The sequence below is a fragment of the Ovis aries genome, chromosome 17, assembly GCF_016772045.2.
Source record: "Ovis aries strain OAR_USU_Benz2616 breed Rambouillet chromosome 17, ARS-UI_Ramb_v3.0, whole genome shotgun sequence".
Lineage (NCBI taxonomy): Eukaryota > Metazoa > Chordata > Mammalia > Artiodactyla > Bovidae > Ovis > Ovis aries.
This window is the reverse complement of record NC_056070.1, coordinates 67,482,856-67,499,793: the sequence shown is the minus strand read 5'-3', so window position 1 is coordinate 67,499,793 and position 16,938 is coordinate 67,482,856. Positions and strand designations below refer to the sequence as shown.

Sequence of the window (16,938 nt, the reverse complement as noted above, 5' to 3'; positions counted from 1 at the left end):
AAGCGTTTTGTCTGTGTTTCCTCAAGTCGTGGAAACTACAAGTGCAAATGATATCGTGGAGGGATTCTCAGACCTTTGGACATTTTTTTAAAAAGAGAAGAGATTCAACATGCATATTTTCTGCTATAAAGGGGAGAGGGGAAGGAAAGCTGTGTGGTGGGAAGTGCGGGTGCCTTCGACAGTTTGGCGTGTGTGAAGGCGGAGGTGGGTGAGGCTGGGGTAGTCGAGGGGCTCTGGCTCTGCCTTCTGAGAGCCTCTCGTGTGCCCTCTGCTGGCACGGACGGCTGCCCCACACTCTCCCTTCAGGTTCCACCTGATCTCTTTGGCCTCCTCTAATTAGCGTTTGCATCAGGATTAGCTTCTGTGGCAAACACCTAGACCACCTAGCCATCCTTCCCTCTTGCCAGATCCCTTTTGGGTTTTCTGTTGAATTTATTTGTTCATTTGATTCTGCACTTTTATTATGCTCCTTGGAAATGAGAGCCCATGGTGTCAAAGGAGGCTTTGAGGACGTATTTGCATCTCTGAAAGGGCAGTGTTGTCATAGCAGTCAGTCCCTGTTGCGGGGCTCAGTCGGTGTGGCAGGCGTGCCCCCAGTAGCCCCTCGAGGTGGCTCCAATGCCCTCCAGAGACTCACACTCTGGGTGAGACAGACCCAGCACAGTGAAGTGGTTGGTGCATGGTGGAGTCTGGGGTCCTTCCTCTCGGGCAGTAGCCTGTGTGTCCTGCAGAGTTTGCTTCGGGAGATTTCACCTTTCTTCGCATCAGTCTTCCCCTCTTCTGAGTTTCAGCTCTTGTTTGTCTCATTGCTGTGTCTTGTTCTGTGTTCAGGAACCTGTCTGCTCTTCACTGAGTGGCTGCTTGTGAATACGTGTGTCAAATGAGCTTAATGAGCTTGAGGGCGATGAAGAAACTGATGGCTCGCACCTGGGTGGCTGGGGCGACCCATTGCACACTCCCGTATGTCCCTGGGGCTTGTAAGTCGCACAGCCTCTGTAGCAGGATTGCAGATGTATGTCCCCTTAGCCCCAGCAAAATTCCGCTTCTCAGAATTGGTCCTACTCAGTCTGAAGCAGTGTTGTTCAGTTGCTGAATCGTGTCCAACTCTCTGCAACCCCATGGACTGCGCACAGCACGCCAGGCTCCTCTGTCCTCTTCTGTCCTAGAGTTTGCTTAGATTCTTGTCCATTTAGTCAGTGATGCTGTCTAATCATCTCATCCTCTGTCACCCCCTTCTTCTCCTGCTCTCAGTCTTTCCCAGCATCAGGGTCTTTTCCAGTGAGTCAGCTCTTGCTATCAAATATTGGTGGTCAAAATATTGGAGCTTTAGCTTCAGCCGCAGTCCTTCCAATGAATATTCAGGGTTGATCGCCTTTAGAATTGACCGGTTTGGTCTCCCTGCAGTCCAAGGGACTCTCAAGAGTCTTCTCCAACACCACAGTTTGAAAGCATCAGTTCTTCGGTGCTCAGCCTTCTTTATGATCCAGTTCTCATATCCACGCATGACTACTGGAAAAACCATAGCTTTGGCTAGATGGACGTTTTGCTGGCAAAGTGATGTCTCTGCTTTTTAATACGCTGTCTAGGTTTGTCATAGCTTTCCTTTCCATGAGCAAGCATCTTTTAATTTCTCAGCTGCAATCATTGCCTGCAGTGAATTTGGAGCCCAAGAAAATAAAGTCTGTTGCTTCAGTGTGAAGTACCAAATACATAAACGTAAGAACTTTATAAGGAAACGATATGAAGTCTCAGATGTTTCTCCATAGGTGGGGAACTAATGTGAATGTGGTTCAACTGTATGATGGAGTTCAGTGCAGCTTCCAGAAGGGAGTGAGCCTGTTTGTACTGATAGGGAATCCTTTCCAAGATAATGGGGAGGGAACAGGATAATGTCTATTGCTTGCTTACGTATAGACAGTTGAGAAATATGTATAAGATGGTGGTAATGGTGATTCTTCAGCAAACGTGGGTAGCTAGATTAGATGTGGGGGACAGGGTAGACGAGGCCGAGTCTGCAGAGGTGTGGATGGCATAGGGGGCCGACCTCTTCTCACTCAGTGTAGGGTTTTCTGTTTCTACATGACAGATCACCACAAATGGAGGGAAGGGTTGTGTGATGTAACCTCAAGAATGACAGCCCATCACCTTTGCCTTAGTCGCTTGGCTGGAAGCAAGTCACGGGCTCCACCTGTTCTCAGGGGAGGTGATTACACAAGATTATGACTCAGTAGGGAGAGAGAGGGGTCATCTTAGGATGTGACTGCCACACCAGCGATCACTTGTTAGTACCTAAAACTTGTTCTTTAAGGATAAACTGACGCTGGAGTTGGGAGCTTGGTACCTGTGAATGGGCCAAGGTGGATTTCCAGCAGGGAGGCCTGCAGGTGTGGAGATCCCTCCAAGCTCAGGCTGGTACCTGAACTCCTGGAAGGGTCCCCTGGTAGCTCAGCTGGTAAAGAATCCGCCTGCAATGCAGGAGACCCCAGTTAAATTCCTGTGTTGGGAAGACGTACTTGAGAAGGGATAGGCTACCCACTCCAGTATTCTTGGGCTTCCCTGGTGGCTCAGCTGGTAAAGAATCCACCTGTAGTGTGGGAGACCTGGGTTCGATCCCACTCCAGTATTCTGGCCTGGAGAATTGCATGGACTTTATAGTCCACAGGGTTGCAAGAGTCGGACACAACTGAATGACTTCACTTTAGTCTCAGTCCAACTTAATTCCTTGGTTTTCATTTTGTGTTTAATGAACCCTAGTTTTTCTTGAATGAGCTAATTTTTCTTAAATGGTTGAATTTCTGTCCTGCATATTACTTGCTTTAAAAGAAATGGAAACAGTAATTTTGAGAGGGTTCAGCCAAGTCTCCCAAATCAGGATGAATATGAATTGGGTGGAAGTTAAGAAACCAGAAGTTGGGAGTGAAGCTTGAATCTTTTTACTCCACCTGGTGGGCGTTTTCCGTCACTGCAGGTGGATTTAACCCAAACACAACCCTTAACACCATTTTAGTTCAGAGCAACTGTTGATGACTTTGAGTATCTAATTCTCAATGCTGGTTTGCTGGTGTCAGACAGTTCTCATTGTACACTTGCTGGGTTTGGGTCACGCTAACGTACCATATTTCACCGCGCACAGAAGGGGTGTGATTAGATCTGCAGTGACGTCTTTACGTAATCGAAGGATGACATTGTCACAATGACTCTGAACTTCTGCCAGTGTGACGCAGTCACCGAGTAGTTTGCTACAGGAATCATACATATGTTTAAAGTGATGGGTTACTTGGTTTTTTCCCTTGATGCCTTAATGGGAAGTCTGCATAGGACTGAATGTGGCCAGTATTTTGTATAGTTTCTAGAAGATACGTCACTGCCTAATGAAAGAGCTGAGCAGTCTGTGACTTCGGTGTAAATGTCCCCACCCGGCCATCTTCTGGCCAAACAACAGATTTCTTGTTTTAGTGAAAAGAGGCATTAGAGTGAAATACTAGGATGTTATAGTCTTTAAGAAGGAAGGCGCCTTCTGCCACCAAGCACATGCCCCTGCCCCCACTCATCTCCTGTGTCCCCTCAGCCTCCCACCCAGCCCCCATTTCAGATATAACCCGGACGTCACTCCTAAAAAGCCTTCCTCAGTAAACCGGGTTCCCCTTGTGGGCCTAGACTGGACTGATCATCTCTGTGTTTCTAGGACCCAGCAAGGTGCTCATTGCCTATGTCAAGAGCTTTTCAATAAAGGTTTGGTGGGAAGGTACAGACTTTTACCCCTGTGTGGTATTAAAATCAGGGGATGGGGTGGGCAGTAGTTTGGAGGAAATGAAGTTTTTATTGTTAGAGTATTAAGTGAGCAAATGCTGCTTCGGTTCCTTCTTCACTAATCCTAGACCGTGATGTATATGTGATGTACCTTCAGTTCTAAACCTGTCCTTTCTGCATGAGCAGACGCCTTTCTGTCAGATTAAAAAGTGTTTCGGTTAGATCAGATTATAAGGAGGAGTCAAGGTGTCCAGCATATATTCCGGTGGAATATAAGCTTCAAAGTGTTTTTAATTTCTAAAGTTGTTCTTGATACTTAACCACAGTAAAAAGCTGAGAATCCTTTAAATGTCCTGATGAAACGCACATGCATATCTTCAGCTCATTTCCAGAATATACACAAATGAGTCAGCTGACATCTGCTTCTGCTTTTGTTTTTAAGGTATAAATTTGAATCTGGCCCCTTTTAATCATCTCCAGCACTTTGTCTAAGTAGCTTCCCATGATTTGTATACAAAAGTCACTTCCCAGGAGAGAGAGACTCTTTAAAGTGTGAGCTGAAGTGTACACACGATTAACATCAGAGAGACCTTCATTTTTGGAAGTAATTTGAAAGAAAATGAGCATGGTTTAAAAAAAGAAAAAAAATTGGAACCACATTTTTAGGTATTTGTGTGTAACCAGAAAGGATTGTATCAGCCTTCCTCTGTAGTCTATGCGACCTCTAAAGTACATGTATGGGACTTGATTTTTTACCATTTCCAATTCTTTTTTCATAGAAAAAGAGTTCGATTCACATTTTTAAGGCTCACAGGTCTAAAAATGATACATAGCTTAACATCTGTTTTTTAGATGTCAATAATAAGCAAATATTGATGGCCTAAAAGTATTAAGTTTTTCGGTAGATGTAGTTTAAAACTATAGCCCCATTCCAAATGAAAATGCAGCAAGTTTAAAGAGAATGATTTTTCCCCCTCGTGTCAGCATCTTAGAGTGTATTGATTAAAGGTGAAAGATTTTTCCTAAATGAGGCATTTCAAAACCAAGAGTTGCCCAGTTTTGTAAACTTGGTGCTGGTTGTCTGAAGATGGTATTCCTAAAAGGAGGAGACAGGTTGGAAACTCACATGCTGTATTGATTCTGGGTCACAGACAGGATATGCACGGTGTGGTCTGATTGATAGAGTCCTTGGCGGAGACTTCCTCGGAGAGCTCGGAGGGGCCCTTTCACTGTGGGGGACCCAGTACGCTTGTACTTTTGAGATGAGGCTCGGATTTCATTCTTATCTCTTCCTTGTTCCGACCTTTTGAACCCCCCTTTGCCCAGTTTGTCGCTTCCAGGTTCTCATCCTTTCCTGCCCACGAGTATAACTGCCATAGTGGCCAGGTCGGCACCTCCGGGGCCCTGGGCCCTGTCCTGCTCTCCAGGTGATCTCTGCTCACTCTTGAGAAGCGCTTTAGTGCCCTGTTCACGGTGAACAGGGTAGGGGGGACTCTTCTAGGATTTTGGAAGCCCAGGAAATCTCAGTTGGAGGCCATGGTTGAGAACATCCACAGCAGTCATGAGTTGCACTGTTAAGGAGTTTGAGCCGAGCGAAGTGCTGTGACTTGCCATTACTGACGGAGGGCAGCCAGGACTCACGAGCAGTGCTGCTGACTTACTCCTTCTAGAACATCTCCCTGCATGGCGTTTCTTCCTTAGCATGATGTTGATGAAGAGCATTCTCGACTGATGTAGAACAAGCAAGTGCCTGCTCTTCCGTCCATCTTCCTGTGCGTCCCCTGTTCTCCCCCGACCCCATCGTAATAGCAGTTTTCATCGGTGGCCTTGGTTACCTCCATCCGTAACCCCTAAACTCTGGCATGTTTGGAAATTTGCATGCATAGAGTAAAAGGATTAGAGACCCTGCGATGTCTTTTGATGTGGGTACTTAAAAAATAGAGAACATCACTCATATATTTTCATGTTCACTTAGCAAACATTTATTGGAACTTGCTATTTGCTCTCTGTTGGCCTGGTAAATATTTTTCCAGATAAAGTAAGAATTGTATCTGTCTGAAGAGCGTACAGGATTCTTAGTCAGTGAATGTGTTAAAGTGTTTCTGAGTGGCTTGGAGTGAGTTTGTTCTGATCATGTAATCTGGTGGTGTGTAGTGCCCTCCACCAAAGAGCTTTTTTTCTCACATCTGATAGAGACCAGCGCTGGACTCCAGGGTGCCGGCAAAGTCCAGGCCCGTAGGCTGACAAGATGGGAGATTTGGAGTTTATTACCTTACTAAATGAAGACGTGAAAGTGTTAGTCGCTCAGTTGTGTCTGACTCTCTGTGATCCCGTGAACTGTAGCCCTCCAGGCTCCTCTGTCCATGACATTCTCCAGGCAAGAATGCTGAAGTAGCTTGCCATTCCCTTCTCCAGGGGTCTTCCCGACCCAGAAATTGAACCTGGCTCTCCTCCATTGCAGGCAGATTCTTTACCGTTTGAGCCACTAAATGAAGAGCCCCATCATTTAATTGCATATCCACAGACAGTAATGGGATTGGTGGGGTCATCCAAGCCGCTTGTAAGAAGTCCCGTGATGATGGCGATCTCCAGGAAGATGAGTTGGCTTCTGAAGTTTGTGCTTTTCGCTTGTTCTTTCCAGCACTGACTGACTGTTCCCTGGTTGTGATCTGTATGTTTGGTGAATATGTTTTGGTGGGCAGAGCAGCAGTTGACAGCAGAAGTATGCTCCTCTGTATCTGATTTTCTGAAGTCTCGGTTGCCTTTGGAAACGAGCATATAAGACTTGCCTTTTCCACCCATTGAGGTGTTCTTCTCGGAGAAGGCAATGGCACCCCACTCCAGTACTCTTGCCTGGAAAATCCCATGGGCAGAGGAGCCTGGAAGGCTGCAGTCCGTGGGGTTGCTGAGGGTCGGACATGACTGAGCGACTTCACTTTCACTTTTCACTTTCATGCATCGGAGAAGGAAATGGTAGCCCACTCCAGTGTTCTTGCCTGGAGAATCCCAGGGCCGGGGGAGCCTTGTGGGCTGCCTTCTATGGGGTCGCACAGAGTCGGACACGACTGAAGTGAGTTACCAGCAGCAGAAGCAGCTGTTTTTCACTTTGAGCACCATTCTGTTATTTGAGTATTGAACAGTCTGGCACCTTATAAGTGTTTTAGACCTTGAGTATGTATTGTTTTAAAGTTACTGCTCTTTTCAAACATACTTTTTCCTAAATGTAAGCCATGGAAAGCTGATGAAACATGGTATAATGTATTTAGGCGTGTAAATTTTGGTCACACTTAAGCAGTGTTTGCTTCTTGTGCTCTAGGAAGGATTCAGGCATATCTTTTCTTTTGATCAGACGTTCTGTGAGACAGTGCCCAGATGTTACACATTTGAGCAGATAGTCTTGGCAATATGTGCTTTATTGCACTGCCTTCAGAAAAAAACTTCCTAATTTTAAAGAAATGTAAGAATCAGAAAACATGCTTTCTAAACAATCTTTACGAGATTACATTTTTTTTTCCTCTTTAAAATTAGAAACATGATGAAGTTCGACTGGAAAAAGTTAAATATTTGACCGGGCCATATGGAATTGTTAATACTTGCCAGCTTTTGAGCTGCAAAAATGATACTTTGGGGCTCAACCTAATAGACTTCAGAAATAACCCTTGGTAGGTGGTAATGGTTAGGGCTGATTGTGACTCCAGTTCGTTCTTGCTCACAGCTTTCTGGAAACACCTGCATCTTAGATGGTCCTTGTATCCCAGCTGCTGCTTCTCACTTCCTGAGAAGGGCGGTCTGCCTCCCAGAGCTGTGGCTATCCTGTTCTTTAGCCCTGAAAAGAGCTTTTGTTTATTAGAAGTCTGTGGCCAGCTTCCAGCAAGTTCGAGGAGCCTGAGGTTGCCCAGTGCTTCGAGTCTCCTTGGCACGAGCACACACTGAGCCTAGTTGAGAACCTCTTCCTTCTGCCACTAGAATAAATCCAGATACTCATTTCTATCTCCAAAGGGTGCTACTTATTCCTGGCCTGTGTTCAGGAGTTCCAAAAGCTCTTTATTAAAGTGTGTGCATAATAAAGAGGTAAGAACTGTGACTCAGTTCCTGACTTGGAGTAGTGGCCTCCTTGAGCTCTGGAAAAAAAGACAACAGAACAACTCAAGTTACAGGATTTGAGGTAGCAGTGGTTTGCTATGCTGTGAAGCAAACCATTGTCAGGATCCTTTTGGTAGTGACTTTCAGAGGTATTTTGTTTTTTCCCACCCTTTCTCAAAGAAGATATAAATAAATGTAAGCATGGTTCTTATTAAAAAGAAATGTGAAAATGTTTCCCACTTTCTTCTGCTGCCTTACATGGTCAAGTACTCTGGAACACTTACGTTTGCATCCAGGGGTAGACTTAGAGAATGTCCTGTGTGTTTGAAGGCATAGTTGGATGGCAGTGCCCTCTTGTGGGAAATGAACACGTTGCTTATCTCCTGCTTGCTTAAATCTTGGCAAGAATATAAAAATTTTCCCTGAAAACTCTGCGTATACCAGCTTATGTGGCAGAAGATACTTTTCCCACTAGAGCCTGTTATTAGTGTTTGCTTCTAAATCTCTTGCACAGTTTCACAGTTTAAAAAAAAAATCAGAGAGGGTGGTGGAGGTGGTCAAGTGTGAAGTTTTCCTGGGTGGGGAGAAACGGTCTGGTAAGAGTTAGAAAACTTTTTTTGTGGGTTTTCTTTTGTTTTTTGAGCAGCTAATGACAGATATTTTTTAAAGAAATCAGCATAAACAGCTCCGAATCAAGTTTCTAAAGTGTATTCCTTATGAAGGCCCAAAGCAGTGGAAGCCCTCAAGGAGAGGTTCTTTAGACTGATCTGGGAGTGAAGTGTTTGAGCCTTATCAGGTGATGAGTGTAAACCACATCGCATTTTTGCAGTGAAGTTTTCTGAGCCTGGCTGTCCACAGGACAGCATCTCTCTGAGTCCTAGCCCTGCTCAGCTGCTGTCAACTTGGTTGGGCAGGACCTTCACTTTCTCATCCCCAGTTGCGATGGTAGTACCTTGTCCCAAGGTTGTGAGGAGGATTAACTAGGAGGAGGTGTGTGCCCAGAACAAAAATAAGGTTTCCAAAAACAGCAGCAGGAATGATCCTGCTGATCAGATTTTGTATTATTGTTTGAAAAAAAAAGTTAAATTTTTTCTGCAATTATAAGATGATTGTTAAATATTATATATTTTAAAGTTAAAATGTATAATTTAAATTGTATGTTTATAATTAATTGTTTAATTAAATATTGTATTTAATTATATACTTATAATTAAGCAACTTAGCTTAGTCGCTCAGTCGTGTCCGACTCTCTGAGACCCTTTGGACGGTAACCCACCAGGCTCTTCAGTTCGTGGGATTTCCAGGCTAAAATACTGGAGGGGGTTGCCAATTCCTCCTCCGGGGATCTTCCCAACCCAGGGACTGAACCTGTCTCTCCTGTGTCTCCTGCATTGTAGGCAGATTCTTCACTTGCTGAGGAATCAGGGAAGCCATATCCTATTTAGTGTTTATTAAATTGGTGCTAATGTAATCAGTGGGGTCCTGGGACTTACGAGCAGCTGTGCCTGAAGCCCAGGTCATGCACCAAAATGAACATTGTACTGGAGAGGGCTCACCTGTAAGTTCTCAAGAGGATATTCCCACTTTAAGGAATTTAATGTAGTATATTCTGCGGTCTACTGTCATTTAAGGAAATGCATTTTATGTTAAAAATAGGAATTCTTTACCATCTGAGCCATCCAGGGAAGCTTCCTTGATAACTCAGCTGGTAAAGAATCTACGTGCAATGCCAGGAGAGCTGGTTTGATTCCTGGGTTGGGAAGATCCCCTGGAGAAGGGGAAGGCTACCCACTCCAGTATTCTTGGGCTTCCCTGGTGGTTCAGCTGGTAAAGAATCTGCCTGCAATGCAGGAGACCTGGGTTCGATCCCTGGGTTGGAAAGATCCCCTGGAGGAGGGCATGGCCACCCACTCCAGTATTCTTGCCTGGGAAATTCCCACGGACAGAGGAGCCTGGCAGGCCGTAGTCCATGGGGTCACAAAGAGTCAGACACGACTGAGCGACTAGGCACAGCACATATTAAATAAAACTTTCCTAAACTTATTATTTACATTTTAGGCGTATGCAGTTTAATTTTAAAATATATAATATTTAACCATCATCTTTAATAAGACTGACTTATTGGTGTGTTGGTACTTAATTTCATTGATGTGAAGAGTTTAAAATATATTTTTTAATGCTATAATATGTAAATACATAGTAATAAATATGTGGCAGTAACAAATACAGCATATATTTGTGCATGAAGTATGAGCTCCTCCAAACCAGTAGCCTACTGACCCCTGTAGGGGAGACCTGGGGGATACCTACCAGCCCTGGCTCCCCAGGAAGCCCCTCTTCTGGTCCCCAGCTATTTGGTTTCCCTGCTGGGTTGTTGACATCAGGTTTTTGGTTGTAACTTCTTTTCATGGCTGAAATTCTGGGGTTTTTTTTCTCTTTCTGTATTAATTTGTAACCTTCCAAAGGCTTTGAGAGGTCTGCCTTCATAAACATGACAGGGTTGGCAGGCTCTGGCTGTGATTCGGACAAGATGAGAAAGAATGGAGGAGGCAATTGCCCTAGTATGCTCTAGCCCAGCAGTGCCTGAGGCTGGGGCCACCTTTCAGCACAGGGTCCTGTTGACAGCCTCCGTCCCCCTCCCCTGTCCACCACGCTCGCCCACCCGAACTCTCACTGTGCGGGGTCTCTGTGAGGTTGAAAAGATTACAAGCAAGTGTTCTGCTTGGGTGTGTAGGTTTGACTGCATTTCTCAGTTCTCAGGGCAGTTGTTTAAAAATTCTGTTTTAAGGATTCATTGGTGAGAAGCCAGTAAGGATTAATGAGAGGGCTGAATTAGAGAATATTTTTTAATGCCACTCTGTTCCTTTGAGGTACATTCAGCAACAGAAACTAGGCCAACAAGTTATTGACAATTAGTGGTCCTTTGGGAATCTGCTTTAATGAATAGATAAGAATGATTTGTAATTAGCATAATAATTATATGCAAATGAATGCTTCTGAATTGCTCTAAAACACTTCTGAACTGTTTAAACAGCCCTCCTGAGATCTTGTTACTCTATTAATTTGTGTAGCAAATCTTTTTTTCATAGATCATGCAAAGATAAACTTCAGTCCAGCCCCTGTCCGAATTATTATAAATTCCAAGGTGGTAGGACCTGAATTAATAAGATTTACTTATACTATATTAATGGTACTCTGTGGGAACCTGAAAGGGTGAGGAGTCACTGGGGAGATGTAATTAAAAATCAGAAAGAAAGCTGCTTATTTGAAAATATGTTGAAATGAGTTTCTTAAACAAGTTAGTAAATGTTAATTTCTCTTTACACATCTTGTTACTTGGCAAAATTTAATGCAAACATTTTTTTTTTTAATAGGCTTCCCCTTTGGAGTCACTTGAGTTTTCTCAGCTCCAGTGAGTTACACACTGGGGTTAGTGATGATAGTATCTGTGAACCCCTTTTTTTCTAAGTGCCACAGTACTGAAAAATCCAGCGCAGTGCTAATAAATGATATTTGTTATTTATCTTCCTATTTAATTCAGCTCTCTCCCCATCCTGGTCTTTACTTTTAGGGTGTGATTAGAGGAAATGAGCTCTGCTGAGTTGAGCAGCAGTATCTGCATTTTAAACTTGGTGATTATCTTTGAGCTATTTGAATAGACACCTAATTAATCATCTTATGCTAAAGGACAGCATTTTACAAGCAGGCTGCAGGATTCTAGTATCCCTCTCAAGTTTTTGTTTACCCTGTAGAGCTGTTTCTCTTTGCCAGGGAGGGCAGGTGTGGAGGACTTACATACGTGGTTCTGGCCAGCATTTCCTTTTCTCACTGTACAGGTAGCATCACCTGCAGTGACCCAGGCGTGGTTCTTTAAGCAGTTTCTGGTGTCTGGAGCTCTCAATTTTTCCGCAAGCTGTTAAGAAGCTTCTACCAGCCTGCCCCCACCTCCTGCTCCCTTCCCCATTCATAATCATGAGTTCAGTCTGGGCTCAAGGACGTTCGGGTTGGCTCAGCACAGATTTTGTACTTGCGTTTGGGGTTGGGGGGGCAGCCACTGTGCTAAAAGATTCATAAAACTAATATTCTTTGTCTTCAGAATGAATCTGGTTTCTGTTGAGAGTTTCTGTCGAGAGCTGTAGTGAGTAACAGATGTACACCCAAGAGGTAGCACAACTTTTGTATTCCAGTGACAGAAAACAGTTATTTATAAGAATTTAATGAATGTATTCTGTGGCTCCAGCATGGAGACTCAGTAATCCACTTATTTACCATATTAGATTTTATTTGTTCTCCAAAGGGTGTCTTGACTTGCCTCCTTTTTTACTTAAACAGAGTTTTCAATTAAATAGAGTTGTGTTAACACTGACCCGCATCTGCCTTATGCTGAGACCATTGTGTTTTCCTGTTGTTCAGGCACCAGCGTTGGTGGAGTGAGCAGTGTCTGGGGACACTACACCTAACTTGATAATGATGGTTTTACTAAGCCCTTATTCCTGGCCAGGCCTCTGGGCATTTCATACAGACAATTAAAATTTGATCATAAAAAAATTTTAAACACAATGCGCCTTAGCAATAAGATTTTTCTACTTTTAAACATGATTTTAAAACTCATTTAAAAAATACTTTTCCTTGGCCTAGTGAATCTGCTGTTTTTTTGTTTGTTTGGTTTTTTTTTCCCAAGGATTACAGAAAGTGCATAGCAAATTCAGCCTTCAGAATACCCAGGAGCTGAAGACTCAAGTAGGCTACAGCTGTCTTCACCCACAGTATTCTAAAAGAACTAATGAGATGAGAAGTCTGCAGCTGGTGGCAAGCACAATAAACCATGAGCCAAGGGCTTCTCTTCATCAGAGCCTCCCCTTTCCCCATGGGACCCCAAAGGAGACAGAATACTAACAAAGCCAGCAGGCTGTCTCATTCCACACTATTGCTCATTTGCAGCTATAATTGGTAGCTGAGGTTGCATTCTGTATGCTGAAACTGTCATACATGAAGGAATATATTTGTTCATTGTGATACGGATATAAATCAGCCAGTTGATTTCAGATATAGAAAGACAAAACTAGACACCCAATGATAAAATTGTAGCCAGAAAGATAACTGTTCAAAAAATTAAATGTTATATAAATACAAAAGTGAGGTTAATAAAACCACACTTGCTTGCTGCTTGTTAATATCTTGCTACTTAATTCAGCTGATTAAACATCTATGTATTCAAACTAACATTAAAAAGTGCGAAAATTCCTGGGTTTTGACAAGATGCATTTTCCTCATCTGTCAAGGTTAAGGTGCTATTGTTAATAATTGGGTTTTGTTAACATTTCCAGTGTATCTTTAATGTTGCTGCTTTATATTCAAGGGAAAAGAGCAGAAAGGGGAGACTTAGCTTTGGAGGGGTGTGTGTGTGTGTGTGATGTTTTATATGCACACACTCGTGCCTTCTAGGAGGATCCACTTTAGTATCTATGGTGCTGCCGCTGCTTGCCGTTTTTGAAATGTGTTTCGTTTGTGTGGCTTGTGTGGATGCCCTTCTGCCGTCTTCCTGTGTGATGGCCCAGAATGAGCCTCGGACAGAGGGAGGGTGAGGAGGCTGGTGTGCAAGTCCCCAGGTAGGCGGGCCGTACCACCTCCTTGTTGGACCGTGGTTTCCTCACCTGTGAAATGAGGCGGCTTGGGTGGTCTTCAGGGTGCAGTCCCCTCTAACATGTTGTGACTCCATAGTTCAGAAAAGTTACCCAGTTGACAGCACTAATAATGAAGGCTCTGAAATAGCTTACTCCATATTTTTCAGTTAATTATGTCAAATAAGTATTGAAAAAATCCCCTAAGTTGTCTCCCTGGTGTGGTGCTGGATGGGGTTAGGACAGAGAAAGCAGTGTTGTCCAGAAGTCCATTTAATCAATTCGCCTAACATTTTCACAGTCAGTGCTGCGGCCTTAATCCTGCGTCAGCCCTTCTCCTGGGGCACCCACCCCCTTAATTAGTTTACCTCTACGTGACAATCATTTATGCTGATTACAATTTAGACCACGCTCGCTTTTCTTAAATTAGTTCTGCCTTGGTTTGTCTACTGCCCTATTGTATACTGTCGGTCCTGCTAACACTTGTGTACACTGTATTTTGTGGACTTTGTTTTTCTTTCTGTCTTGGAGCTGGCAAGTTTAGAATCCACAGAGGTAGTTCTGCAATCTCTGTTTCGTCAGTTCTAAGATTCCCTCCCTCATTTTTCTCCTCATATTTTAATATAGTCAAAGTCAGATTTGTCCTCCAGTTGTGGCATGTTTTATTGGCCCAGTGTTTTCCTTCTTAATGGTACGTGAAATAATGGAGCATCCTGTAATTGGCAGTCTCTCAGAGTCAGGAAATGTGATTATTTACTATTCAGCTCATGCAGGGCCCCATAATATATTAGATTTTGTGAAAAAGCAAAAAACTTGGGCATCTTGCTCTCAGTAAGGTCACACCCCGCTTAGTAAAAAAGCAAAAAAAAAAAAAGTGTTTTTCCCTCAAATGGGATGAACTGTTAAGTGTTAAACACTGGCCAGGCCCCTGAACATTAGACAGATAATTAAAATTTTATCATAAAAGATTTTAACACAGTGCACTTTAGCAGAAAGACTTTTCTGCTTTTAAACATGATGTTAAAACTCATTTTAAAAACAGTTTTCCTCAGCTGGTGGTGATCGGCTTCCATTCTGACTGTAATTTCTTCTCTCCATTCCCTGCTGGCAGTGGGCATGTGATCCCTGCGGTTCCAGGTACCTTTTGTCTCTCTTGCTTTGCTTCCGGCTAGACTGACTTCCCAGGATCTGGACCCCGGTGCTGGCTCTTCTTCTGCTCTTGGACCCCAGACTACCTCTTAGCATCTTGCGCCCTGCTTGGTGCTTATGCAGTGCACCCTTCTCTGTGATGGCTGTTCAGTAAATAGACCTTGAATCGAGGGAGTTGATGTCAAAAGTGATTATTTGATAGGATGTTAAATGCTTTCAGTTTTGGAGGAAATTGAGTTCGTCTCTTGAGTTTCCAAGGCTCTGACCTAAAAGAAAATGTTGCTTGGTTTGTTAGCAGGAGAGCTGGTGTCTCACTGTGAATCCAGGTCTAGGGACCACCTGTGCAGTTGGTTCTTTTTTTTTTTCCTCAGTCTGCAGTGAAGTTGTTAATTTTAAGGTGTGGTTCTAAACTAGAATTTAAGAATTCCTGTTAGCTGACAGTAATTGAACTCTCTGCTGATGTGCCCAGACACACCGAGTGGCTGCAGTTGTCCGACTCCTTGCAGTCGGCTCATCCCAGCTTGTCCTGGACGGCGCTGGCTGACCTCCTCCCGTGTCTGCGCCGTGTTGCGTGTTTCAGCAGCAAGGCCCAGCGCGGCCAGTCAGGTTCGCCTCTGTAACCGTTTAGATAGGCTTTGAGTTCAAGGTCACATATTTGCCCCTTAAAGAAGTTCTGTTATGTACCTGAACCTCACTTTTCTCCTTCCTCCTGTGGTTTATTTGTAACTTTCTCTTCAGAAGCTGCTAACATGCCATATGCATTTACTGACTGACTGTCGAGTCTTGCTTTGCTGCTTCTCAGCCCGTTTTCTTTGATTTTGAAAGTCTGTATTGTGCTTTGGCGTGCGTTCAGTGCTTGCACTGACTTTATCTCTAAAACAATGATATTTCTTCATATTGACTTGTCTGGGCATTTTTCTCAAAGTAGGTGGTCCTCCACAAATCCTGTGAAGGACCCCTGCTTTAGAAGGACCCCTGCCCAAGAAGAAAGGGGCCGTCCTTTTGTAATATTTTCACCTGATCTCTGTTCACTGTTACTATTATAACTCACTTCGTTTTTTAAATCTGGACGTTAACTATTCAAATAGAATTTTTAATTTCTGTATGTGGGTTACGTGTGTGTATGTGTGAAATGACACAAGAACTTTCGTAAAGCAGACAGGATTAAAAGGATTTACTTCTCTTGTATTTTCCATTCTACCAGAAAGACTATATTAAGGGAAACAGAATTTATACACACAGGAACCTTGCATAAAACCTAGATTTTAGGGCTGTGCCCTGTGACATACTTGTAACTGAGTCCCATATGGAGTTGTGAAGTCCTCCCTCACGTCACTTGGCCACGCGGGACTGACCTGAGTGTGGTCCCTGAGGCGTTTGTACTGGTGACTCTCCGTGGACAGGCTCCACCTCAGACCCAGACGTGGCAGCACTTGGGGTGCACAGAACCCACGGTTCTGATCTGTGTTTCCAGTCATGGTAGTTGCTCTCTAGCGTGTGTTAGGGTCTCATGAGCATTTCAGAACTGGTGTGGGTCTGCTTAATTTCTTGAGTGTGATGATAAGTATATCAAAATGCTGAAACTGTTGAGAAGTGTTAAAAATTTGTTCTTAGAGATACTAACAGCAATCCAGCAACCAGTTGTGGTGGACTTGTTGATCAAGACTTGTATTGCTTTTTATTATGTAGTTGTTTTGCCTTAAGGTAAAAGCTTAGAGCAAAGAGAACCCAACGGACAACTTAATGTCACATAGAAGCATTTCCCTGCATTTATGCAAAGCACAGTAAGCCCAGTCGGTTTCTGTCCTGTGCTTAGTAGCTGCAAAGGGCTATTCTGGCCGAGGTTAGAAAATTTTTCTCTGGTTTTCTTCTCCGCCTCTGACTTTGTTTTGCTTTGCAGGACTACAAAGCTGATGAAGACCCAGCATTATTCCAGTCTGTCAAGACCAAGAGAGGCCCTCTGGGACCCAACTGGAAGGTACTGGATGCTGACCTTTCTGACAGGCAGAGTCTTGGCAGCAGGACACTTGACAGGTCCTGAGTTTGGAGGAGCTGGCGACGTTTAAGTGAAAAACAGAAATGGCACAAAAACAGTTTTATTTGCGATAAGGACTCACAGCCAGTTGCAGTTGGCCAGCAAGTCTGTGCTGCATTGACAACAGAGAAGAGCCAGGCTGTCACTCTCAGCATAATGCTATTCTGATAGCTCTTACAAGATGCAAGGGATTAGTCTTTGGGGATTGTAATGTTCTCTTTTGAGACTTGAAGCAGTACAGAAGTCTATGTTAAATGAAGGTTGATAGTTTTAAATTTAGTCTTCGTAAAAACTGAACAA

General features: G+C 43.7%; 1 protein-coding gene across 2 annotated transcripts in view; it reads left to right on the top strand.

Annotated features, from left to right (window-relative positions):
• PITPNB (phosphatidylinositol transfer protein beta) overlaps window positions 1-16,938 on the top strand; it is a 63,337-nt gene that overhangs the window by 25,416 nt on the left and 20,983 nt on the right. For both annotated transcript variants that reach the window (XM_015101698.3, XM_015101699.4), the window contains exon 8: window positions 16,504-16,581. In XM_015101698.3, coding sequence (XP_014957184.1) covers window positions 16,504-16,581 — 78 coding nt within the window. The remainder of the gene's footprint in view (window positions 1-16,503; window positions 16,582-16,938) is intronic.